Source organism: Taurulus bubalis (genome assembly GCF_910589615.1).
Source record: "Taurulus bubalis genome assembly, chromosome: 2".
NCBI classification, from domain to species: domain Eukaryota; kingdom Metazoa; phylum Chordata; class Actinopteri; order Perciformes; family Cottidae; genus Taurulus; species Taurulus bubalis.
Genome location: NC_136590.1, coordinates 20,656,203 through 20,683,903, shown reverse-complemented (window position 1 = coordinate 20,683,903; position 27,701 = coordinate 20,656,203). Strand labels below are relative to the sequence as shown.

At 48.5% G+C, this 27,701-nt stretch overlaps 1 protein-coding gene across 1 annotated transcript in view; it reads right to left on the bottom strand.

Moving 5' to 3' along the window:
• Positions 1 to 27,701, bottom strand: part of jmjd1cb (jumonji domain containing 1Cb) — a gene marked incomplete at its 5' end in the record, with an annotated part of 111,493 nt that overhangs the window by 11,740 nt on the left and 72,052 nt on the right. The window contains 12 exons of the mRNA XM_079236979.1: positions 281 to 2,897; positions 5,058 to 5,220; positions 5,972 to 6,129; positions 6,734 to 6,931; positions 7,038 to 7,971; positions 17,204 to 17,561; positions 17,644 to 18,213; positions 21,904 to 22,174; positions 24,207 to 24,248; positions 25,506 to 25,649; positions 26,112 to 26,236; positions 26,425 to 26,530. Of these exons, the coding sequence (XP_079093105.1) occupies positions 281 to 2,897; positions 5,058 to 5,220; positions 5,972 to 6,129; positions 6,734 to 6,931; positions 7,038 to 7,971; positions 17,204 to 17,561; positions 17,644 to 18,213; positions 21,904 to 22,174; positions 24,207 to 24,248; positions 25,506 to 25,649; positions 26,112 to 26,236; positions 26,425 to 26,530 (5,686 nt within the window). The remainder of the gene's footprint in view (positions 1 to 280; positions 2,898 to 5,057; positions 5,221 to 5,971; positions 6,130 to 6,733; positions 6,932 to 7,037; positions 7,972 to 17,203; positions 17,562 to 17,643; positions 18,214 to 21,903; positions 22,175 to 24,206; positions 24,249 to 25,505; positions 25,650 to 26,111; positions 26,237 to 26,424; positions 26,531 to 27,701) is intronic.

Genomic DNA, 27,701 nt, shown 5'->3' with positions numbered 1-27,701 from the left:
CCATGAACACACACACACACACACACACACACACACACACACACACACACACACACACACACACACACACACACACACACACACACACACACACACGTGTGTGTGTGTGCACTACTTACTCCTGTTTGTTAAAAACTACAGGACAAAACTTACTAAATGAAACTATATTTCGGAGGAACCTTTGGGCTGAGAGTAGGGAAGAGACCGATTAACACTGCTGGAGTTTCAATGACGTTACTTAACAAGAACAAAAGGACAAAAGGATGTATAGAAGACTTACTGGTGCTGGCTAGTTTGAGCTTTGTCTTCTCCCGGGCTGATCGGAAGATGCCATTGGGCTTCAAGTCGTCCTCGTCCTTTTCGTTGTCTCCTTTCCTCCTGGCCATATCATTCTGCTTCTTCTTGTAGGTGGGTTTAGGCTGCCGCTTGGCTCGGCCCTCCATCTTGCTCTCACTGGCGTCAGAGTCGTCTCCCCCGCTCTCTGAAGCCGACTCATAGGACCGCTTGTTCCCTCGCCTTGATGAGGGAGCTGCTTTTCTCTCCTCCCCTCCCCCTGCGGCTGCTCCTCCCACCTTCTCCTCCAGCTGCCTCTCTCTCTCCGCTTTGCAGTCTTTGCTCAGCTCCACCTCGCTGGAGGTGGAGGCGCTGAGGTTGACTGTGCAGGGTTTGATCATTTCTGACATGGCCACGGTGTTACTTGTGCTGGTGCTGGTGGCGGTGTTGGTGGCGGTGCTGGTGGCGATGCTGGTGCTGGGCAGTTTCTCTGGTTTAGTACTGGTGGAGCTCGCAGTAGCCGTTGTGTTCCTGTCCTCCTCTGAGTGCCGGGTTAACCAGGCTTTCTTCAGCTTGTGGTAGTTGCTGGGCTGCCCGATGCTCGTCGAGGCCGACCCGGAGGTCTGGCCGTTGAGCAGGGGACTGGACTTCCCCGTTGTTGTGCTCCCGCTGGCTGAGATACTGCTGTCGACCGAAGACGAAGAGGCTTGGCTGGAGGAGGGTGGAGGAGGCGAGTTGCGAACTGGCATTTTGTCGACTGAATCCACAGGTAGGAAACAGTTTCCGGTTGCAACGGATGTGGGCATGATGGAGAAGTTGCTTCTTGACTGGGCTGCAGCCAAGGCAGCTTTGTGCTTCTTAAGGTGGACAAAGGAGGAGGAGTAAGGCTGACTGCAGCCAGAAACGGAGCTGGGTGTCGGGGTGAGGCTTAGACTGGGCTGGGGTGTCCCTGCTGCACTAGGGGGAGGCAGAAACGCCCCTGGAGATGTGGTGCGTGAGCCTAACTCCTCCTGGTACTCTCCCGGTCCTGAGTGGCTCAGCACCCGGCCGCAAATGCCGGTTTTATGGGCTGAGATTGAGTAGCCCAGCTCGGGGATGGCTGCCCCACTCATGCTCTGTATGCCAAAAGCTGATGCGGCTGAAATTGCAGTCCTGCACACAGAGTTTGTGATCCCGGCCACCATAGTTCCATGCATGCCACGCATAGAAGCATGTTTGTATTGGACACACATGTCGTCCAAGTTTGAGTTGGGTTGGATCACCCTGCCGACTACAACTTCTCTCACACTCTCCCCTAGTCTAAGACCCTCCCCCTGAAGCTTGGCTGGGTAGAACCTCCCCTGGGGGAACTCCTTAGTGATCATAGCACCAGATTTGTTAGCACCAACAAGACTGTCGTACTTGATGGATGACGACGGACGCACGATGACGGACGCCATCGCGGATTGGGGCATGCCCCTCGACATCCCCCCTCTGTCCTGAATCATCTCTCCGTGCCTCCACGCGTCTACGGACGAAGTCATGATGTCCCCACCGAGGGCTGAGGCCACAGAGGTGATGGCGGCGGTCCCATGACCTTTGACGTCCCTGAGTTCTGGCAGCAGCGTGGGGGGCTTCTGCTGCTCTGCGGAAGTTTTGCTACCGGCTGCCGCTAAGCTAACTGGCTGGATGGGTGTGAGGGTCGGTGGGGACAGGCGTCCGCCGTAACCGGCTCTCTCCCGCTCTCGCTCCCTCTCCCTCTCCTTCTCCCGCTCGGCAGCCTCTTTACGATCCAGTGCGTGCTGTGTGGGCGGATGGAAGACAGGCGCTCGGTGGAGAGATGGCATTGCCCTGAGCTGGTGATTTTGCTGCTGCTGTTGTTGCTGCTGCTGCTGCTGTTGTTGCTGCTGCTGTTGTTGCTGTTGTTGCTGCTGCTGCTGCTGCTGCTGCTGCTGCTGTTGTTGTTGTTGTTGATGATGATGGTGGTGTTGTTGTTGTTGGTGGTGATGGTGGTGATGGTGGTTGTGGTTGGGTGCTGTGGAGGACGATGTAGAGGAGGAAGGAGAAATGGCGGGGCTGCGGCGTTCTATCCTGTCCAGACCACCCGTGTGGTGCTGATGTTGCTGTTGGACGAGTGTTACCTGCTGGCTGAGCTGCTCTGTGATTTTCCCTGCTAAACCCTCTCCTCCCTCCGGATGGTGCTTGATGAGGGGAGGGGGCTTGGAGAGGGAGGCTTTGGAGCTGTAGCTGCCCAGGGACAGAGCTCCCTGGCTTGGCACGGCGGCCCCGACGCTGGCCACGACCCCTGGAGCTCCGCCAGACACTTTCTCGTAGTAAGAGCTGAGCTCCTTGGAGGGGTAGAGTCTCGGAGGCTCGTTCACAACACTGTTGGACAGCGTGGTGAAGTAGTTGCTCTTTTCTGATTGGATGACATGGGGATGGATGTGGCCGGCCTTGAGGCTTGGGGAGGCGAGAGCCGGTAACCGCACGGGAAAGGCTGGATCCCTGCACCTCTCTCTGTCCATCCCGGGGTCACCGGAGCGCTGGATCTTGGCGGTGAAGGGTGCGACCTCAATGCTCTCTTTCAGGATTTGACGATTCTCTTCTTTGTATTTACTGGCTCGGTCCGCTGCCTGAACTGCATCCTGTGCAAGAAAATGCACAAAAAAAATACTGTTAGGGATTGCTTTTTTAATTTTCAAACAGACATATTGCAGCACTACACTTGTGTATTATAAGCTGCTTAGAGATGGTGTTAGGAAATTAAACGGCTCATAATTCCCTCTCTACCGTCTATTTTATTTTGCTGTGAAAACATCTTCAAACAGCTGGATTTCTTCAAGTTTCTTACCAAAAACTACTTTTACAAGATTCCATTTGAACACATCACGATACCCTTATTGTTTACCGTAGCCCAATACAAATGTATACCAAGTAGAGCTTCAACGCAGCATGTACAGTGGCTTGCAAAAGTATTCATACCCCTTGAACGTTTCCACATTTTGTCACATTACACGCCATAATCATAAATATATTTTATTGGAATTTTATGTGAAAGACCAACACAAAGTGTCACACGGTTGTGAAGTACAAAGAAAATTATACATGATTTTAATTTTTTTTCACAAACAAAAAACTAAGAAGGGGAGTGTGCAAAATTATTCAGCCCCCTTTTCTCTGAGTGCAACCAATTGCCTTCAGAAGTTGCCTGATGACTGCTGAATGATTGAATGTTGACCGAATGACTAAATAGAGTCCACCTGTGTGTAATCTAATCTCAGTACAAATACAGCTGTTCTGTGACGGCCTCAGAGGTTTGTTAAGAGAATATTGGGGAGCAAACAGGACCATGAAGTCCAAGGAACAGACCAGACAGGTCAGAGATAAAGTTGTGGAGAAGTTTAAAGCAGGGTTAGGCTATAAAAGATTTCCCAAGCTTTGAACATGTCACGGAGCACTGTTCAATCCATTATCCGGAAATGGAAAGAGTATGGCACAACTGCAAACCTACCAAGACACGGCCGTCCACCTAAAACTACAGGCCGAACAAGGAGAGCACTGACAAGAGATGCAGCCAAGAGGCCCATGGTGACTCTGGACGAACTGCAGAGATCCACAGCTCAGGTGGGGGAATCTGTCCACAGGACAACTATTGGGCGTGCACTCCACAAATCTGGCATTTATGGAAGAGTGGCAAGAAGAAAGCCATTGTTAAAAGAAAACCATAAGAAGTCCCGTTTGCAGTTTGCCAGAAACCATGTGGGGGACACAGCAAACATGTGGAAGGAGGTGCTCTGGTCAGATGAGACTAAAATTGAACTTTTTGGCCTAAATGCAAAACGTTATGTGTGGCAGAAACCTAACACTGCACATCACCCTGAACACACCATCCCCACTGTCAAACATGGTGGTGGTAGCATGATGCTCTGGGGGTGCTTCTCTTCAGCAGGGACAGGGAAGTTGGTCAGAGTTGATGGGACGATGGATGGAGCCAAATACAGGGCAATCTGGGAAGAAAACCTGTTGGAGTCTGCAAAAGACTTGAGACTGGGGCGGAGGTTCACCTTCCAGCAGGACAACGACCCTAAACATAAAGCCAGGGCTACAATGGAATGGTTTAAAACAAAACATATTCATGTGTTAGAATGGCCCAGTCAAAGTCCAGACCTAAATCCCATCGAGAATCTGTGGCAAGATCTGAAAATCGCCGTCCACAAACGCTCTCCATCTAATCTGACTGACCTTGAGCTGTTTTGCAAAGAAGAATGGGCAAAAATCTCAGTCTCTAGATGTGCAAAGCTGGTAGAGACATACCCCAAAAGACTGGCAGCTGTAATTGCAGCAAAAGGCGGTTCCACAAAGTATTGACTCAGGGGGGCTGAATAATTTTACACACTGCACTTTTCAGTTTTTTATTTGTGAAAGAAATTTAAAAACATGTATAATTTTCTTTGTACTTCACAATTGTGTGACACTTTGTGTTGGTCTTTCACATAAAATTCCAATAAAATATATTTATGTTTGTGGCGTGTAATGTGACAAAATGTGGAAACGTTCAAGGGGTATGAATACTTTTGCAAGCCACTGTAAGTCAACGCGACCTCCGTTAGCTGTTGAGCTCTGTGCTATCGGCAAAAGAGTCGGTCACTGTGATTACTCCGAACAGCATTTATGGTAATAAATCTATGTAATAAGAACAGGATTTCTACACACCTTAACCTGTTGTGTGAAACCACTATTAGTGCTACCGATACCGACAGCAACAACAACGGTGCCGACAATAAAACCGAGGTGCAGCAGTGTACCTGTGCATTTGCCATGCGGGCCTTGCAGTGGGGGTCTAGGTAGAGACGGTGGAGGTGGATGTCTTTCCCTGTGGGGGTTCGACTTCGGTCCGTCTGCTCCTGCTTCAGCTGGGCTAGCGTCAACGTCCTGATCGGGTCCACGAAGCCTTTCTTATCCACTTCACTGCACACGGACAAGTCAAATGTTCAGCCAGAAGGACAACAGGAAACTAAAGCAGGACATGGCAGCTCATGAGCGAGTGCACGAGTTAAACTAACAGACAGGTTCAGGTAGGGTATTAGGTTACTGGCTGTTCAGCAGATCTTCAGTGGCCATGACATAAATAGGCTAATGAGTTTGTGATGTTTCCTCCGTAATGCTTTGTGTATTCACTGGTGTCTAAATAATGGCTGGTTGTTACATAAGGAGAGTGCAGGCTGCTGAATGAACAGCATTCTGTCTCAACTGCTCTCATGTTGGAATAGTGCCGCTTCACTTCGTCTGTCTGATCTGGTATTGCCTGTCTGCTTCTCAGGGCTAACTTAGCTCTCCAGCTGCTCTCTGAACAGATCTAGCTTTACAAACGCTGTTCAAATGTAGAAAACAACAATTGTGTGTCTCATCTTTCTTGCTCCGGAGTGCTTCTTCCAACCAGCTTTCAGGAAAAGGGAATGCCTGGTGTTTTCACTGACCTCACATGGGACAGCTTTACTGACTAGCCTCTAATGGCTAGTCAGTAAAGCTAGCCTCACATTCATAGCAGTCCAGCTGGGCTGGACTGCTATGAATGTGTGAAAATAGATAAACTCCCCTTGACCTAACATACTTCATTCTATTTCAAGGAGATCAGATCTTATATGGATTATATCTATGAACAAAAGGAACCTTCAATACCCCACGGAGAGCCTCACGTGTTCCTGGGCTTTCTACTTACTCTTTATGAGCCTTCGACAGTGGAGGGCTCGCATGAGCGCTGATTTTGATCGTGGGCCGGTGGGGGTCGGCGCTTGCCGGCCGAACGGGAACGTGGCTCAGCAAACCCAAAGTGTCACCGGCACTGCCGGCGGCCTGGTGCAGCCATGGACTTGTGTTCTGCACACGTAAATACACAAACAACAAAAACGTGAAACCCACAGAAAAAGTGATTGTTTTTACATCGTTATTCACATTTTCATGACGGTGTGATGCGTCTGTTTCAAACAAAGAGGTTCTCTTCAGTCTGTAGAGCTTGATGTGGAGGTCAGGACAGTAGTGATGAGGTGACTCAGGTCATTCAGGTGACTCCACCTTCCAGTCAATAAAAGGACAAACCCGATGAGGGCACGGGGAATTTGAAGCGCCCTTTTTGAGCTGAGAACAAAAAACTGTAGTGATGGTGTTATGCAAGGACAAATCCTGGGCGTCCTTGAGAGACAACAAATCATCAGACACTTTAATGGAAACAGGGACATTTTCTGATTCACAGCTCGAGGCCCTATGTGCAAATAAAAGTCAATTAAATTGATTACCTTAGTCCATTTCCTTTTAATATAGTTATGTATGTTTCTATTTTTTGACGTTGTGTAAAGCTTATGGAAGCTCTAAGTAATAACTGGGCACAATAGCTGCTCTCGTCAGAATTTGGGACTATTTCACATTTGATGACAGTAAGCCACAGCCTGTGTTCACCCCAAGACACACAAACGCATACACCTACCCTCCTGAGCGAGCCCTCGGAATTCACGCTGACGGGGTTTTCAGGGTGAACCCACTTGGCTGTGGGTGGCAGGTTGAGTCCTGGGGGGTAAGAGGTGGGCGTTCCGTTGGGGTACTGCCAGAGGATGGGGTAAAGACCCAGCCCTGCTGCCCCGCCGTGCGCCTGGGCTAGTAGAGAGGATGGAGGGGGGCCCTGACCCTGAAAGCAAAGACACATATTTGGTGTGAATAATGTTCAGTTTCAAACAGACATATCCTGATTGGATCAGCTGGGAGAGGAGCTGCGTATTCATATGGAGTCAGACCTGTAGGAACTGCTGCTGGTGAGGCAGGCCGAGGTGGCCCAGCCCGCTGGGGGAGTCGAGCCGGGGGTGGCCCCCGAGGAGTGACACCGCGGGAGGAGGCATAGCCGGGAGCACCCCGGGGGGCAATAGGTGCGGGTGAGGTAGGGCAGAGGTGTGAGGGGGGGCGAGGAGGTGGGAGGCGGCGTGGGGGTGGGACGCGGAGGTGAGGCAGGGGGAGTGAGGGGAGGGGGAGTGAAGGGTGTGCAGATGGGGATGGAGATAGGCTGCCACGTGGTTGGAGGACACAGAGACGGAGACAGAGTTCTCAGCGTCTGAGCGGACCAGCGCTGGGTCCCTGTAAACGGTGAAGGTCTCGTTCTTATCGATGATCAGAGGGCTCTTGGTGCTGCTGCTCAAATTGACTCCTGACTCCGACCGCGCCGGCACCGGCTTGAAACAGGACCGCGGGGGTTCTGCCATTTCTATTTTGGGCACCAAGCGGCCTATCGGAGGCGGGGAGGAGGCGGAGTACCTCTGTATTTTATGCTTAGAGACCTCTGGGGAGGTGTTGGGTTTGGGTTTGGAGATGTCCAGCAGGCCCGGGTGGGGCTTAGCCTTGAGAAGGTCAGCTGGATTTGTGTTGGGGTAGGGATGGCTCTGAGAGTTGTTGGGATGCTGGGGTTTCTGTTTCAGGGCGTCGTGCTGAGCTGGTTTGGGACTCATTCTGGATCTAACGAGTTCAGGGGGAAGTACTGTGTTCATCTTGTGGGGGGGCGCTTGCTGCGGAGGGTGTTTTCTCGTCTCCTCAGACAGAGACGGGTTCTTAATGCTGGAGTGGATGGATGAGTAGTGTTGATGTTGTCCGTGCTGCTGCTGTTGATGATGGAGGTGTTGAGGAAGAACAGTTTTCTCCTTTTCCACCAGCACCACATTTTCAACCATTGATGTGACAGGCCTAAAAAAATAAAAAAGCACAATAGAAAATGTTTTTCACATATGTACACAGAAAAGGATCTACGTTGTTTCACTATTGATGCCTCTTTCACGAGGGAAAACGTAGGAAACGTTCCCTCACGTTCTCACTATGTGAAGGAAGGGAGAACTGCTCTCACACAAAAATCAGGAAGTGGTGTATTTGCATCACCACAGGAGTTCAAATAAGCAACCATGCTTTAAAAATAGGGGGAAACCGGGTTACTGGCCTGCAGCATGTATACGCAGATTTACAGTGTAGCGTTTAATACACATCAAAACTTGCTTTTTGCTCATCAAATTCCTCTACATCTGCATTAATAATCACAATAAACACAAGCATTGACATGCAAGGAAGCACATTCAGTCCAAAAACCATGTTTTTCGGTTCAGAAATAAAAAAATGACCTACTTTGAGCTTTTCCTTGGTCACCTCATGACAAACAACATATGTAAATGATCCCCTACTTCCGCATGTGCCGTCTGACGCGCTTTCAGAAGAGTCTGAGGACCAATGAGATCGCAGGATCTCGGAAAGCCCCCAAAAAACAAAAGACAACTTCTGGTACCGCTTCGCAATTTTTAGACACTGATATTGGTCAGTAAATGATCTAGATCCCAACAGTTCCGTGCGGTTACATGGATGTGTCTTTGACTGAAATCCGCCATTGTAAGGGGGACTTATTAATGTTTTAGTGAAACGTCATCATCGCTTAGTCATTTTAAAGCGCTTACGGAATTAATCTTAACAATCTCTGTCGAGTCAAACGTGTAGACTTTCTAGCAGAAATAAGATAAATAGAAAGTAAAACATAAAATAGGAACGGACAGGTGGGTCGTAAGCAAAGTAATTGAAAACGGAACCGGAAATAACCACGGGGCGCACTTAAGAGGGGAGGAGGAAACGCCGCAAGCAAAAAAAAAAAAAGAGAGAGTACAAAGCAGATGATCTGCGGCAATAACGGGGCATCGACAAGTCCGGAGAGGCAGCCGGTAAGAGGCAAATTCTGAACGCTGACTGACTGACTTTCACTTTCACCGCCAGTGTGGGAGCGTCAGCGACGTCATGGGGCTCCGCAGCGCGCTCACTCACTTGTGCAGGGGTGAATTGGTTGGGACAGATATCGTTGGGGTTAAATGGGGAGTTTGTCTTAGGTTGATTGTCTGGTGTCTCGTTATATTGTTTGCAATGTACATGTTGGTGGAAGCACAGCTGGGGATCTGTAGGTGGTGAAGGTAGGTTTTGTGCACGGGTGCAAATTGGAAAGATTTCTTTGCTGGCATATTTGAAATGGGGGTTTTCTGTTTTCCCTCCAAAGGTTTTTCACCTCTTTCGTTGCCGTATGGCGCGAATGAAAATGACTGCAGTGGCTTGATTCCAGAATAAAAGGAGAAAGAAAAAAGGAAGAAGTTTGTCGTCATTCTGAGTGAAACCCGTTTAAATCCGGGTAGATGCACCAATCCCTATCAAGTGGGGAGGCGGATAGGTCCAAAGCCATAACTTGACAGTGAAAAACCGCGGACCAAAAACAGGAAAGTCTGGAAAACCAGGAAAAGGAAATCTGGGAGCTTTGAGCTGGAACAGCAGAAGAAATAAACTGGAATCCTGGCAAAAGAAGACAATCAAGTGGAACGATAAAGCATTGAAGTAGTACTTACCTTCTCAACTGGAGTCAACGACGGAGCGGATTCAAGTATGATGGATCAAGCTATGGAGAAATCAGTTGAGCAACTCAAGGTCGAGCGAACTACAGCGAAAAGATTATTTACACGTCTGGTCAACAGCATTACCAGGACCTACAAAGACATGTCTGAAAAGGAGCTCAGAGACAGTTTCAATAATGTCATAAAAGAGGCTGAGAAAGTCATGGGCGCAAATGAAGATGTGGAGACTGCATCCATTGCGGAACTGGAGTCGGAGCTGGAGGCTGGTGAAGATGCTGTGTTAACTAAACAGCAGCAAGCCGACATAGCAAAGACTTGCAACGAGTGTGATGGGAAGCTAAAGGAGGTCAAAAGTCTGATTCAGGAGGCACTTTGGGATAACTTCGGGGATGTTGAATTGTCAACATCATTGCAGGCAGCAGAGGAAGTGGGTGACCGTGCTGCTGATGCGCGGCCCGATGGTAGCCAGGAGGCATACGACTTCATGCTCGACCACCTGCAACGACTGGTAAGGACTGCAAAGGAGGTGTACAGTCGGTGGAAACGATGGATCCCACCAAGTGTGCAAAAGGACTTTCAGAGCCGCGTGAAGAGGCTGGAGCTCCTCCTTCCCAAGCTGATTTCCAGGAAGGCTGACTACATACAGGATAGGAAAGAGGAGGAGGGGGAAAGACCACTTGGGCCCACGCCGGCCACCATCAGACTGAAACCTATAGCCCTGCCAAAGTTCACTGGGAATAAACGTGACTTCCACAGGTGGAAAAAGGACTGGGAAGCGCTCCAGAAGCAAGGTGAGCCGACCGGTTCAAGAGAAGTGAGAAAGTTTCAACTACTGGACAGTCTTGACGATAAAATCGCAAGAGACCTTCGCCTGACCAGCTATAACACGGCAGGTGACATTTTCCGTGTCCTAGAGAACCGCTATGGCAATAAAATTGCTATTGCTATTGACATAGTGGAGGAGTTGCAGAGAATGCCAGCTGCCAGAAGTCATCAGCCACGGAAAATTGTGGAATTAATCCAAGCTGTGGAGAAGGCACTTCAAGATTTGAGCGACCTTGGGGACACAGGTGCGATCAAAAATCCGCTGGTGACGAAATCAATAGAAAGTAAACTTCCAGAAATTCTGAAGAAGGAATGGCTTGTCTATGTCGCTGACAGGAGAAACGCAGTGGCAGCAGAGAATCGTTTTGACAGTCTCTTGGCATTCCTCAAAGGGCAAGAGAGCATATATGAGCAGCTCGAGCAGCTAAGAGAGGAGGAGCCAAGTAGGAAAGAGACCAGAACCGAGCCAAGATATGCCAGAACCAAGTCTACCAAATCAGAAGATGACCATTTTGGGTGTGTAGTCTGTGGTGACGGAAAGCACAAGAAAAAACTCTACTTTTGCAACCAGTTTCGTGCGCTAAAGCTAACGGAGAAGAAGGCTGCAGTGAGAAAGTTGGGAGCATGCAGGAGGTGCCTTGAAGTACATGAGGACGCTTCATGCTGCAAAACTGACTTTCTATGTAAAAATCAAGTCTGCAGAGAGGAGCAAGCTCCTGGGCATCATTTCTATCTGTGCCCAAATGCTGCAGCGAGAAAAAGCATCGGAGAGAACGAGCACAGATTCGGCCCGGAGAGGGAAAAAACCAGGAGGAAACATACAAAAGAGCAAGAGGAGTTCTTCAACAAGCTTTCCCCAGAATTGGCAAAGCAATGTCGGGATGTGTTCTCCAACACTGCGTCAAGAGCTTTCAGTACTAGGAAGGATACACCAAGCCTTCTTGTGGAAAGTGGACTGCAAGAGCTACCAGTGCTTATGATGCTCCTCGAGGTCACAGCAAATGCTGGACAAAAGATCGGGACATTAATTGATTTGGCTTCGGACACAAATTATATAACCCACAAGACAGCAAGCGAACTGAACCTCAGGAGTGAGGAAATTACACTTGTCGTCCATGGAGTTGGAGGGATGACAGTTCGTGTGGAGACGAAGCGTTACCTTCTAAGGATCCGAGTGAAGACTCCCAAGGGCACTCTCAAACCCCATCAATTGCTTTGTTATGGACTAGACAGCATAGCAAATGTCCACAAAAATGTGACACCAGAACAGCTGCACAAGTTTTTCCCAGGGATTCCACTGGATGAACTTGTGAGACCCAAAGAGGTACATTTGCTCATAAGCCACAGAGAAGGACAATTGGCTCCTCAAAGAGTCAAAGCTGTTGGAGACCTCGTACTGTGGGACGGACCTCTTGGAAAGACGGTTGGCGGAACGCATCCTGACCTCTTTGAGGGGCTCACTGTATCAGCCCACATGTCCAAGACTCATTTCGCGAGGTCAATGAGAGCAGCAGCTGTGAAGTATGAGGAACTCACTGGCAGGATCCCTGAGACCCCTCTACGAAACAAAGAGGCTAGCGCCAAGTTTCAGGAGTCAAGTACGTCAACCACCAAGAAAGATTTCCTTGAATGGTGGAAATGGGATAGTATTGGTGCAGCATGTGAGCCGAGATGCGGGGGTTGCCGCTGCGGGAAATGCCAGCCAGGCGGCAAAGAGATGACTCTTGCTGAGGAGAGGGAGGTCGAAATAATGAAGGAAGGCCTAACCTATGTCAAAGGCGATAGCCACAGCGAAGAACCACATTGGCACTCCAGGTATCCTTGGTTAGAGGATCCAGCCTCTCTGCCTGACAACAAAAGGACAGTCGAGGCTACATTTCTGAGAACAGAAAAGCAGCTAGCCAAGGAACCGGAATGGAAGGTTGCCTATACGGCTCAAGTTCATGACATGGTTGAGTGAGGGGCGGCAATCAAATTGTCTAAGGAGGCAATAAACAACTGGAAAGGACCAGTATGGTATGTGAGTCACCTTATTGCTCCTAACCCACACTCTGTCACGACCCCAGTGAGACTTGTGTGGAACAGCAGCCAGAAGTGCAGAGGTGTGAGCCTGAATGACCTACTGATGAAAGGTCCAGACGTCCTCAACCAGATTCGCGCTGTCCTGCTCAGATTCAGGTGTGGAGTACATGCTGCCCTGGGTGATATAAAAAAGATGTACAACTCTGTTTGGTTGGAGGATCGAGAAGTACACCTGCATAGATTCCTCTGGCGAGACTCAGAAGATGAAGAGCTGGCGGAATATGCAATCACAAGAGTAAACATTGGAGACAAGCCAGCGGGGTGCATCGCACAGCTGGCAATGCGTGAGACTGCAAACCTCGCACCTTTCATCCACCTCAACGTGGAGCGGCAGGTGCTCGAGGAGGACAGCTACGTCGATGACATTCTCACATCCCACAATGACCTTGACAAGCTTAAAACCATCACAGCAAATGTGAAGCATATCCTGCTAGCTGGAGGGTTCAAGCTCAAGCCTTGGGTCTTTTCTGGGCAAAGTGGGAGGACTGGTTGGAAGGATGAGCCGGAGAAGGCCAAGACGAAGACGTTGGTCCTGCCAAACCAAAGGAGTGATGATGACAATAAGGCGCTCGGCCTGGGCTACATGGTAGAAGAGGACAAGCTCCATGTCATGACCGCAATCAATTTCTCGAAGAGAAAGAAAAAGATGAGAAGCGGCCACGACCTTCACCAAGGACAGGTCAGAGATCAGATGCCAAATCCCCTTACGCGGAGAGAACTGCTCAGCCAAGTTTCAGGTCTGTATGACCCAGTCGGCCTGGTAACTCCTGCTAAGCAAAAAGGAGCTATACTTGTGCGAAGGGCGTTCCAAGAGGCGAAGAATGGAAAATGTCCAATCAAAGACACATGGGACATAGCACTCTCAGAGGACCTCAGGGAAGACGCGATTAGGCTCTTCGAAGAATACATTCAACTTGGCAAAGTCATGTTCACCAGAGCACTAACGCCTCCATGCTATGTTGATAAACCCTGGGCAATCACATTCTCAGATGGAAGCGAGCATACGTATGGAGCAGTGATGTATCTAAGATGGAACTCGAACCAAGGCCCAATGGTTACGCTGGTGGAGTCCAAAGCAAAATTAACTCCCTTGGACTGTAAAGGTGATGCTGTGAAAGCAGAGATTTGTGGAGCAGTGTTTGCCTCGCGGCTGAAGAAGTACTTTGAGCTGCACAGCCGAATCCAGATTGGAAAGTGGTACCATCTCCTCGATAGCCAAACAGTTCTTGGTGCAGTACAACGAGAAAGCTACGGCTATCAGACTTTCTTTGCGAATAGGATTGGGGAAATTCAGGACGGGACAGGGATTCAAGACTGGTGGTGGATCCCTGGGCATCAAAACATCGCTGACATAATAACCAGAGGGGCCAGCCCTCAAGACTTGGATGAGGACTCAGAGTGGCAAAATGGGCCAGAGTTTCTGAAGTTACCAGTCAGTGAGTGGCCAATCAAATCGGCCAAAGAACTAGCGAGCGCTGCCAGAGAAAGCGTCAACAAGTTGCAAAAGAAGGCATTTGCTGCTGTGACGAGAGCCAAGGCAAAGGAAGCTGAGTCAGACCAACACCAAGCAGTAACTGAACGAAGAAGACCACCTGCAGGATCAGCCATCCTAGGCCTTGTGGATGCCAAGCAGTTCAGTAGCTTGACTAAACTGGTCAAAACAATTGCATGGATCTGGAGAGCAGCAAAAAAGTTCATTGGACGAAATAAAGCCGCAAAGAGCTCAAAGTGGGAGGCAGTTTCTTCGAGAGGAGTTGTCTCGGTAAAGGAACGAGAAGATGCCCTGAGAGACATCTTTCTTGCGGCGCAAGAAGGCACAACCTTCCCAAGCACCACGACAGACAGACTAGTAGTCTATAAAGAGGAACACTCCGGGCTTTTAGTTTGCGGTGGCCGAGTGCAAATCTTCAAAGAAGATCAAGTAGGAGTCCCTATCTTACCCTATAACACATGGGTGTCCACACTGCTTGCTCGGGAGGCCCACCAAGAGAGTCATGATGGAGTGGCTGGAACCCTGCTCAAGATGAGAGGGAGGGCATGGGTCATACGAGGCCGAAGGATTGCCCAAAAGGTTGTTGATGGCTGCATAATCTGCAAAAAGGCAAAGGCAAGGAAATGTCAACAAGTAATGGGTGACTTGCCGCCGGAACGAACAGAACCTGCTGCGCCATTCAAGTTCACGACCATAGACCTCTTCGGACCGTACCAAGTCAAAGATGACGTGAAGAAGAGAGTGAGACTAAAGGTCTGGGGTGTGGTCTTCTGCTGCATGGCCAGTAGAGCTATCCACACAGAGTTGGTAAACACACTATCAACAGAAGGGTTCCTGATGGCCTACCAAAGGTTCACGGCGATCAGGGGGCATCCAAGGAAGATCTGGACAGATCCAGGCACCAATTTCATTGGAGCTAAACAAGTCTTGGAGGAGCTTTACAGATTTCTGGATGGCTTGAACAAACCAGCCTTGCAGGAGAACGCAGCAAAAAATGGGACTGAGTGGATGTGGAAAATCCACCCAGCCGATTCTCCACACAGAAATGGTGCTGCAGAAGCTGCTGTACGCATCGTAAAGAGAGCACTCCAGATTCTTGGAAAGGGGTCGGAGCTCACATACAGTGAGTTCCAGACAACTCTTCACATCGCAGCCAACCTGGCAAATGAGCGCCCAATTGACGCCAGAGTACAGAGCCGGGAAGACTGTATCCAGTACATCACACCCAACACGCTCCTTCTTGGGCGGGCATCTCAAACTGGGGATGTCCAAACATTTGACTTTGCTAGCTACCCCTACAAGAGACTAAGAGCAATGCAGTCAGAGGTGACCAAGTTCTGGAAGCATTGGAGCCAACTTGCTGGTCCCAACTTATTCGTGCGGAGCAAGTGGCATACTACAGAAAGAAATGTTGCTGTTGGGGACGTTGTCTGGCTAAGTGACCAAAATGCGCTAAGAGGGCAGTTCAAGCTTGGAAGGGTCATCAGTACGAATCCAGACAGTAAAGGCATCGTGAGGGACGTCAATGTCAGAATCTTCCCAAGCTACAATGTTCCTGTGACGAGACCAACAAGGGAAGCAAGAGCAAGTCATCCGACCGTGAGCAAGCAGAACGGGAAGATCCAGGCTACCATCCTTCACAGAGACGTCAGGCGGTTGGTTGTCTTACTACCTGCTGAAGAACAGGACAACATCTCCGGAAGATGAGAGCTGAACTGGAGCAACAAAGTTTGCCTTTTTAAAGTTGGCGATCTTCACAGTGGTTCCATGGGAAGATCGAGTGGGAGGTGTCGAGTCAAACGTGTAGACTTTCTAGCAGAAATAAGATAAATAGAAAGTAAAACATAAAATAGGAACGGACAGGTGGGTCGTAAGCAAAGTAATTGAAAACGGAACCGGAAATAACCACGGGGCGCACTTAAGAGGGGAGGAGGAAACGCCGCAAGCAAAAAAAAAAAGAGAGAGTACAAAGCAGATGATCTGCGGCAATAACGGGGCATCGACAAGTCCGGAGAGGCAGCCGGTAAGAGGCAAATTCTGAACGCTGACTGACTGACTTTCACTTTCACCGCCAGTGTGGGAGCGTCAGCGACGTCATGGGGCTCCGCAGCGCGCTCACTCACTTGTGCAGGGGTGAATTGGTTGGGACAGATATCGTTGGGGTTAAATGGGGAGTTTGTCTTAGGTTGATTGTCTGGTGTCTCGTTATATTGTTTGCAATGTACATGTTGGTGGAAGCACAGCTGGGGATCTGTAGGTGGTGAAGGTAGGTTTTGTGCACGGGTGCAAATTGGAAAGATTTCTTTGCTGGCATATTTGAAATGGGGGTTTTCTGTTTTCCCTCCAAAGGTTTTTCACCTCTTTCGTTGCCGTATGGCGCGAATGAAAATGACTGCAGTGGCTTGATTCCAGAATAAAAGGAGAAAGAAAAAAGGAAGAAGTTTGTCGTCATTCTGAGTGAAACCCGTTTAAATCCGGGTAGATGCACCAATCCCTATCAAGTGGGGAGGCGGATAGGTCCAAAGCCATAACTTGACAATCTCTTCTCACAAGGGTTAATGTACTTTAGCAATTTAAATGAATTCAATCGGAACTGTGGATGAGGAGATAGCACAGTTTTGGTTTTGAAAAAACACAATTCCCATTTTTCAGGAGACAGGAAAAAAGAGCTGTGGGCTTATAAGAGGGTGATTTCTACTCAAACATCTCCATGTTCTCAGCAGACAGATCACAGGCAAAGAACTCGGCAGGTCATATTCTTTGCAGCTATGGAGATGTGTGTTGATTCACAGAAAGTACGTTCTTTTGCCTTAATAACTGATATTACCGTCAAATGAAACACAAGCTGTCAGGTTGGGAACCCACAGGTTGCATTTATGACCGATGTGTTCCAAGTCCAATTTCCAACACTATTTGAAGCCTTTACTCCGCCATCATCCAGTCTGTTCTCTGTTCTTCCATCACTGTGTGGTTTGGATCGGCCACCAAACAGGACAGAGACAGACAACAGCGGATCGTCAAGTCTGCAGAGAGAACTATTGGTTCCAGCCTGCCTTGTGTATAAGTACGAAGGGCTAAGTGAAACCGAGTAAAATTCCATGTATGTGTAAACACACATGGCCATTAAAGCTGATTCTGATTCTGTTCTCACCTGATGACCTCAGAGGGAGCAAACTCCATCTTGTTGCTTAAGTTCCTGGCTGCTGTTATGCCACCTCCCATAATGCCTTGCTGCTGCATGGACGGCTCAATATCAGTCCTGCGGCCTCCTTCCGACGGCGAGGGAGACGGCGGTACAGGCGGCGAAGAGACGGGAGAGGAGTTGAGGGGGAGGTAAGGGGAGAGGGCCGTGGACTCGGCCTTTTGCGAGGCGAGCAGTGCCGACACGGCCTCGGAGCTCTCTTGGTGCACCGTGGCCTGGGCCTCATCCGTGATGTCGATCACGCCGACTCCACTTCCACCGCTGCCGGCGAGATGGGACAGAGATGGTGTCTGGGATCGAGAAGACGCTTCAAAGAAAAAACAACCACATTATACGATAAGAATACTAAGCTTCCTGATGATCAGCACATGTATGACAGCTGCCTGTACCTTTCACAGTGCTCTTGCTGCTCTCCACACTGCCGGGCTGGACTGCCTCAGACATCTGAGGCGCCTGTTGTCGTGGAGACTGGGTGATCTGCGTCACCGCCACCAACTCCTCCTCCTCCTTGGTTGACATTTTGCCCGTTTCCTTGACCACGCCCTTCTTGCCGTCCTCCGTTTCCTGAAGCTCCGTCCACGGGGACAAGCGGCCAATGAGAGGGGAAGAATCGTTCATTTTGGTGCCCTGCATTGGCGGCGGTGGCTGCTGCGGCTTCTTCTCCTCCTCCCTTTTGGAAACGGGGCTTTGTTTCACTTCACTGGCGCGAGACTTTAGCTCGTTCTCAGAGTTGGGCTCCGAGGAGGAGGAAGAGGAGGAGGACGAGGAGGACGAGGACGATGAGGATGAGGAGGAGCAGGAGGAGTGGACGGTCCTCTTGTTGTGTGGGTTTTCTGAGTCGCTGCTCTCCGACAGGTCAGAGGTCATGTCAGTCTTCAGCCTCTTTAGACCCACTTTTTTCTCATCTTCCTCGCCCTTTCTGCGTTTGTTCACCACCTGCTTGGCCTTTGACTTGGAGTCTGGAAAAATTAAAGAGAAAACAAATGGACCACTTTTAGACTCAAACACAGCTTCTATATACTCGACCTCGTCCTGCCCCAGTAATTATTTTAGCCAAACAGTTTAGTGATTGAAAGATTGAACCATGAGGCCTAAAGCACCACAATGTGTTCTATCTGGAAGCTGTGGTGTAGTTAACAGTTGACTGTCGAGAAGCATTTGGACCGATTAATGCCATCAGTTAAAGCTGCAAGATTCAAAATTAGGTTTCGATTGCCTCTCAACGGCTCTCAACATGTTAGCTAGTGGCTCATAGCCATCGTTGCATACACATATATGTACATAGAAAACAATCTAGTGGGAAAGAATACGCTCTATAGCATAGGTCACTAACTGGCGGACCGCGGTGTGTGTATATATATATATACACGTAAATATATGTATATATATATATACACGTAAATATATATATATATACACGTATCTCCTCCAATGAATCGCCACCTTAACGTGGTGGAGGAGTTTGAGTGGCTCAGTGATCCTGGGAGCTATGTTGTCCGGGGCGTCAGCCCTTGGTAGGGTCTCCCAAGGCAAACAGGTCTCGGGGGAGAGCCCAGACTAAGAGCGGTTCAAAAAACCCTGATGAATAGCAGCCCACGGTCTAAAGCTACCTCGCCCGGACAAGGGAAAGTAGTCCCCCCGTGGACCCACCACACGCGGGGAGAATTATCGGGGTCGGGTGCTATGCAGACCGGGCGGCGAGCCAGGCAGGAGACCTGGGCGAGCCAATCGCCGGCAGCATAGACTAGCTCTAGGGACGTGGAACGTCACCTCGCTAGCGGGGAAAGAGCCGGAGCTGGTGGAGGAGGTGGAGCGGTACCAGCTAGATTTAGTTGGGCTCACCTCCACGCACAGCATGGGCTCTGGAACCAAGCTCCTGGAGAAGGGTTGGACTTTGTCCTTTTCTGGAGTTGCCCAGGGTGAGAGGCGCCGGGCGGGAGTGGGGATACTCACGAGCCCCCGGCTGAGCGCTGCTATGTTGGAGTTTTCCCCGGAGAACGAGAGGGTTGCCTCCCTGCGCCTACGGGTTGCAGGGAGTAAAGCTCTGACTGTTGTTTGTGCTTATGCACCGAACAGCAGTTCGGAGTATCCGGCCTTCTTGGAGTCGGTGGGAGGGGTCCTGGAAAGGGCGCCGCCTGCCGACTCCATAGTTCTCCTGGGAGACTTCAACGCTCACGTGGGCAATGACAGAGAAACCTGGCGGGGCGTGATTGGGAGAAACGGCATGCCCGATCTGAACCCGAATGGTGTTTTGTTGTTGGACTTCTGTGCTAGCCACAGTTTGTCCATAACGAACACCATGTTCGAGCATAAGGTGGCTCATAAGTGTACCTGCTACCAGAACACCTTAGGCCGAAGATCAATGATCGACTTTGTAGTCGTATCATCTGATCTGCGGCCGTATGTCTTGGACACTCGGGTGAAGAGAGGAGCAGAGCTGTCAACTGATCACCACCTGGTGGTGAGTTGGATCAGATGGCGGGGGGGTCGGCTAGAAAGACCTGGCAAGCCCAAACGTGTAGTGAGGGTGAACTGGGAACGTCTGGCGGAGGATCCTGTCCGGGAGGTCTTCAACTCCCACCTCCGGAAGAACTTCTCACAAATCCCGAGGGAGGCTGGGGACATGGAACCCGAGTGGACCATGTTGCCACCAAGGTGCCACCACCTTGGTGGCAAGGCGCCAGGGGTGGATGAGATCCGCCCTGAGATGCTGAAAGCGCTGGACATTGTTGGGTTGTCTTGGTTGACACGCCTTTTCAGTGTCGCATGGGGGTCGGGAACAGTGCCCATGGACTGGCAGACCGGGGTGGTGGTTCCCATCTTCAAGAAGGGGGACCGGAGAGTGTGCTCAAACTATCGTGGCATCACACTGCTCAGCCTCCCGGGAAAAGCTTATGCCAGGGTGCTGGAAAGGAGGCTCCGACCGCTTGTCGAACCTCAGATTCAAGACGAGCAGTGCGGATTCCGTCCCGGTCGTGGAACAGTGGACCAGCTCTTTACCCTTGCAAGACTACTGGAGGGGTCCTGGGAGTTTGCCCAACCAGTCTACATGTGCTTTGTGGACTTGGAGAAGGCTTTCGACCGGGTCCCTCGGGGGTTTTTGTGGGGGGTGCTGCGGGAGTATGGGGTGCCGGACCCGTTGGCACGGGCTTTCCGGTCTTTGTACGCCTGCAGTAGGAGCTGTGTTCGTATCCTCGGTAATAAGTCAGACACGTTCCCGGTGGGTGTTGGCCTCCGCCAGGGCTGCCCTTTATCACCGGTCCTGTTCGTGACCTTCACGGACAGGATATCTAGGCGCAGCCAGGGGGCGGAGAGGATCCGGTTCGGGAGTCTCGGGATCGCCTCTCTGCTGTTCGCGGATGATGTGGTCCTGTTTGCCTCCTCGGACTGTGACCTCCAGCATTCACTGGGGCGTTTTGCAGCCGAGTGTGAAGCGGCAGGGATGAGAGTTAGCGCCTCCAAATCTGAGGCCATGGTGCTCTGCCGGAAACCGGTGGATTGCTCCCTCGAGGTGGGGACAAACTGCCTACCCCAAGCGAAGGAGTTCAAGTATCTCGGGGTCTTGTTCACGAGTGAGGGTAAGGTGGAGCGGGAGATCGACAGACGGATCGGTGCGGCTGCAGCAATAAAACAGGCGCTGTACCGGTCCATTTACTGGTCGGTCTATGTTCCAACCCTCACCTATGGTCACGAACTCTGGGTCGTGACCGAAAGAACGAGATCTCGAATACAAGCGGCCGAAATGAGCTTCCTCCGCAGGGTGGCCGGGCTCACCCTTAGAGATAGGGTAAGGAGCTCGGACATCAGGAGGGAGCTTGGAGTCGAGTCGCTGCTCCTTCGTGTCGAAAGGAGTCAGCTGAGGTGGTTCGGGCATCTAGTCAGGATGCCTCCTGGACGCCTCCCATTAGAGGTTTTCCAGGCACGTCCAACTGGTAGGAGACCCCGGGGAAGACCGAGGACACGCTGGAGGGATTATATCTCCCGGCTGGCCTTGGAACGCCTCGGGATCCCCCAGAATGAGCTGGAAAGTGTTGCGGGTGAGAGGGAAGCCTGGGTCGGCCTGCTGAACCTGCTGCCACCGCGACCCGACCCCGGATAAGCGGCTGATAATGGATGGATATATACGTACGTATTTATTTATTTATATTTATATATATATATATATATATATATATATATATATATATTTATATATATATATATATATATATATATATATATATATATATATATATATATATATATATATATATATATACACACACACACATATACACATACACATATATACACATACACATATATATATATATATATATATATATATATATATATATATATATATATATATATATATATATATATATATATATGTATATATATATATACACACATATATATATATACATATACACACATATACCATAATTTACTTCATTTGATTCATTTTGCGATATACCTCACTTCTAGTGAGTGGCCCAGACTTTCGTATATTTTTCTGTTTGTGGCCCTCAGTGAAAAAAGTTTGGACACCCCTGGTTTTTACGTTTATTCGTTGAATGCAGCAGGTTATCTTTTGACTACATCAAATATGTAAAGGGCTATGCATTCCAATCAGGAGGAGAGGAGTAGCGTATCTAAATCCTCACCTCTCCCTGTGGACTCCTCTCTCCGGTCCTTGTCCTCCTCTGGAACGCTGCTGTCTGATCCTTTCCTCCTGCACGAGCGAGAGTTGCGCTGCTCCCTCTGCTCCCGTCCACTGTTGCCGGGCGAGTGGTGGGATTGGCTGGCGGGCTGCTGGCTTTGCTGCGATTGGCTCTGCTGCTGAGAGGCCAGCGTCCCCTGGGAACCTTTCGGGTTGGGGCCTGATGAGGTTGTGATGGGGCGGGGGCTGTTGGCTTGGGCTCGCGTGTAATGACTCTGCAAGTGTATATTTTCAAAAACAGTCGTAGGTTAGCTCACGTAGAGAGATGTGCAGACAGTACTATGAATAGCAGTTTATTTTATACACCTCAACAGTTGCAATATGAGAAGCCTGCAATGCATCCTATCTGCACACAACTCGCTCAAACAAATGCTGTCCAATGGAATCGCTCTGCAGTAAACCCTGCGCGAAGGTTACTATGTTCTGTTCTTGTTAAGAGTTCATTCAACTCCACGGTCAGTTTGGAGGACATAGTTTGGGCTACTGCTGATGCTTTTGGGGTCCTGCAGTGACGTTCACCTTCCCACCACCAACCTCGTCTTAAAGAGACAGGTGCTGTAGTGCCTGAACATCCTCAGTTGTTTACAAGCCTAAAAATAGCAGCATATCCTCACACAACCTCAGCCAGCTCCACTGGCAACAGCTGGATCTGCCAGCAGGGAGCACAGTCCCCCTCCAGTGCCGAGGTTCAGGAGAGTACATCAGAAATACAACAAGTGGTTGCCGACGTGTTCCGCCTCTCCTCGTCCATATGGAGAGGAGTTCACGTTCCCCCCACGTTCCAACACTAGATTTGGTCCAGCTGTTTACGCAGAATTAGAGGGGGTGACATCAACCGCTGGACTTCATGACTGAAGGGTGTTTCTAACCTTTTTTTATCACTTCCGTTTCATGACAGGGAGTGAATATGGAAAACGCAGCCTCCAAAATGAGCGTAAACTAAAATTAAACTTAGTTTGAACAAGAGTTGAACATTAGAACCTTCATGACGGGACGACGTATAACAGGACTGTTGGATTAAACCATATTAGTTTATCAGACAGTGGTTCCATACCATAATAACACCACTTTAGGGAGAACGGCTGGCCGTACACTGGTGTTGCGCTCTGCGGCACACATTACCACAGTTGTACTAGCGCGTCAGAGAACTCAATGGGCTTGAGGCGTTGTAAAAAAAATAAAAAAGCCAGCATTTGGTTTGTCCTTTCTGAGCTACTGTAGAAACATTGTGGACTCCGTGAAGAGGACCCGCTCTCTATGAAGAGCTCATTCTAAGCTAACACAATGAGTTTTTTGGTCTCAGGTGATTACACACTAATGAAAACATAGTTATAAATATTTTATTCCATTTCTGTTAATAGATCCCCAGAAACGCAACAAACTGGACCTTTACGATAGAACACCTAAGTATTCCAGAAGTTTTCCTTCCCCTGTTGTATGTAAACGGGAATAAACATGTGGTCTCGAGATCATATCAGCCTTCCAGCAGCTGGAAGCTTGTCGAGCGACAGAACTAACGCTCTACACCCATTCTACTCTGCTCAACATTACATTTTAGAAAACTTGGTTTTCTCCTATCACACAGCAGGCTACGAGAGCGCCATCAAGAGATAAATGCTGAGCAGTTTGCCTCATGAAACACAGGACTAGAACAGAAATACTATCATATTGCAACATGACTTAAGAAAGATGAAACAGTATATATATGGCATAATGAGAAACCATTATGAGTGTCATGAATACAGGGAAAGTATGGTATCTACGACTCTGATGTCACATTCATGCATTCTGTCTGATCCATTTCCAGGTGTGGCGTGTGTACTTGTGACCACACCAACCTATGATGGAGCTTTTTGTACGGTGTAAAAATGCTGTGCTGCACACCACAAGATGGTAGTGCAGGAGGTTTGGCTCTTTTAATACTAACACTTAGTACTTCACTTTGACATCTCATCTACAGGTTATGGCAGACATTTGGCAGTGTGAATCCAAGCTACTGTCAGACCCCATTTTCTAATATTTTCTTACTTAGGATTAATTTCTTAACTAATGGCTCACCCCCAATAACCACTGACTGTGTGAGGACAGAACCAATTTGCACCTCACGTTATTGACGATGTGACACCTCAGACCATATATGGTGCCAATACAAAAAAAGTTCATGTCTGTCAGCTGCTACAATACACACTAAATGTAGTGTATTGTGGAATGTGTGTGTGTGTGTGTGTGTGTGTGTGTGTGTGTTACCTGAGTGCTGCCAGTGGTCCCGCCGGGTCTCCCTCCCGCCATCTTTAATGCATCAACAACAACAAGACAAAACAGATCAAAAGAGAAAATAACCAAATGAAATGCATATAAAGTAGATGCGGTACAAGGAGAGACTGTGTCAGTGGACTGGTTCGACCAATAAGCTCCTTCCATATGTGACATCATGCCGATAGTGTACTAAATAGTGTTTTGCTGACGTCACCGCGACATGAAAGGAGCATAATGGTAACCAGTGCGCTGTGAGTTTTAATGTAAAGCTAAACAAAAAGCTCATAGGGACATATTTTACTTCAGAGTTCTCTTCATTACAAAAGCAAAAACACGAGACGGCAGACATGGGTCAAAACAGTTGTAAGAAGGAATCTTATATGACCACAGTTATGGTTCAACAACATGTGCTGACATGTTATAGCAGAGTCAATGAATCCAGAAAACAATCAGCAGATTAACGGATCATGAAAATAAATGGCCGAATTAGTAGTTCACATGTGTAACACAATATGTGAAAATGTGTTGGTCTTCCTGTCATGGGTTCATGTTGCCGTTGTCCTGTCGCCCACACAACAGCACAAAGTATTGAATGGATTTTTTGTCTAGTCATCATATACCTCCATTCAACTACAATGCAGTCACAGCTACAAATGTAGCTGTGACTGCATTAAAGCTGTGGCAGGGAGCATATTTATGGCGTCATTGGGCAAACAATTCCATAATAACCTTTCAGCACATTGTAATTCATGTAGTCGGACAGAAAAGCAGACTCCTCTCAGCTCTGTTTTCAAGCTTTAGAACATCTAGCTTGTGATGGGACACCAACATTATATTTAACTGTGCTTATTAACGTTATTATAGATTTATTTTCAGGCCAAAATAAACCATCTCCTGTTTTGTTTACTATTTCCATTATGTTCACATTTTTCATTTGTGATGTACAAGGTTTATGCTTAATCTGAGTCTTAATTTGGATTTAAGGTCAGCGTTTTCTTTCTGAATATTACTTCTATCTCAAAACGTTTTATATCACGCAATCGCCAACTTTTGACTGACGTTTTCATAAAGTACTTGATGTGACAATTCTGTGTGTAACATTTGTATTGTCTTCATTTCTCTGTGTTGTATTTTTATGCATTATTAATACATAACACAGCGAACAGACAAGAGTTAAATATGTCAACATATTTTTTAATGTGTTCGTCCGCTTCAGTACTACTGTCAACTGTTACTAGTGCTGTGTGTGTGTGTGTGTGTGTGTGTGTGTGTGTGTGTGTGTGTACTCACGTGGGCAGAGTTGTTGTTCTGGCTGGATCGTGACCTCCGTCTGGAAGTGATGCCGATGTTTTCTCCTTTCAGCAGGGAGTGGACCACGTCGTCCAGAAAGGTCATCTGGATCATAGAGGGATCCACGTTCTGAGGTTCTAGCACCTGAACACACACCAGATTCACTTTACACATGTGAACACCTCCTGGTTGTGAAGGTTGTCCGTCTCACTGTCACAGTGGGCATTTAGTCAGAGAAGACTGTGGCAGAACACTAGCTGTTAAAAGCTACGTCAAATGATAACGTTGAAGAGAATTAATTGACACACAAAGTAGTTAACAACTCAAGAACCTGCTTGCATCTGTGGAATCATACAGTATATCAAGATTGTCTCAAGTGTTCGAGACTTCCCAAAAGCACCAAAAAAGTACACCGGCACATTAACTAACCTAAACTAAATCAAATGACTAATCTGTAACCAAAATAAAAAAATTAACAAAACTTAAATCAACATCGGGTGCAAAATGAACACTGTCATTCCCCTTTGTGCATTATACTATTTTATGCTATGCCCACATGTAACTGTACACACACATTTGAGAGAACAGTGTGTGTGTGTGTCATACCTGGTCATTCATAACGACCATGTTTCGACTGAAGAGGTCGTGGTGTGTAATGATGCCAGTGAACCACTGGGTGGCCGAGTCTTGTCTGTACACACGCACGCGGTAGCCATTCAGTGAATAGGGACCTGGAGGAAACAGGAAACATGGAGTTATTGTCCCGCTGATGAACACATCAAACTTCACGACGGGCTCCTGGTATTGGAAGGTGCACTGGATCCAGCAGCGAGCTTAGAAATTAAAGAGTTAAACGCCGTACATTGTGACGAAGACGTCTACAGAGGAGAGACATGAAAGAGCGTGGTGAAAAGCTTACCTTGCATAAAAATTTCCTGCACCTTCTGGTCTTTGAGCCAGCCCCTCACTTCTTCATGGAGCTGATGGTTGTCTCTTAACACTGGATTCTGACTGTCCACCTCATCCTGGTGGACACACACACAGGCCATCAACGGATTAGTCACACACACTTCAGACACAGACTTTGTTGACCGGTCGTCCACACTAGAAGGACACGGTGCTCTCACACTATTCCTCCTCTTTCAGGTGGCAAAAAAGGTGGGCATTGTGCGACTGTTGTTTGTAGTGCGGGAGGGAACTTTCACTAACTTCACCCGTTTGTAGGTCACTGAGAGCAGTGGGAGGGGTTTCAGGGCCCTGCTTAACAATACCTCAGTGGTGGTAATGACGGTGGGACAAGCATTACTTATTCACTGTCTCCCACCCAGATGGAGGAATCAGGGGGAGGGATCCTATGTTTTATAAAGAATGCCACATTTACATAGCAGGATATTTGTTCTCCACTCAGTGGATGAGGCCTCGTCCAGCTCTGAATCAAAAAGCAAGCTCAGTGGAATTCGGGGCTACAGAGGTCAGAAACCTCCCTCACATATTCTACGAGAGACACACATCTCTCTGCAGCCTCAGGAAACAACACACATGTATGAGCCCGTAGCCTCTGCTCTACTATTCCGGCTTACTGTTGGCCTGTTTGGACATGATATACGCACAGAGACTGTGTTACCAAGGCAACATGGTCACCATGACCGCCGATTGGTCTGTTTTCATCAGGCTGGAGAGTATGAGCGCAGAATCAAGTGCAGGAAATAGACGTTAACTGCAAATCCCCCCCAAAAAACGAGATTCAAGCTCGTCATGAGGTTACAAATTGGTAATGGAGAAAATAAACAGACAGAAAACGTCTGTTTGGACTATTGAAAGGAATACTTCAAATGGACATTTGTATACCAATTACTCTTTTTATAATTTGCAGTTCACCGTGGAGGCTTGCAAGTTTCCTTCAAGAATAGTTTTTAAGGGTGAAGCATTCATGTAAACATTAGAATAACCCACATCAAGGTCTTCATCACCTTCACATAAACACCGTTGCAGCAGCTTTGGGAACTGTGCCTTCATCTGTCTCACTCTGCAGCAGAGAAACACATATCACATACCGTGACAACCACTCACTTATAACGCTTCAGTGAGTCACACTCATTCAATCCAACATGAAGGACCTCTCCGTCCAGTGGTGACGTAACAACATGGTGCCCGAGCCCCTTCTGGAGCAAACGGGGTTCCTTGTGTGCTTTATGA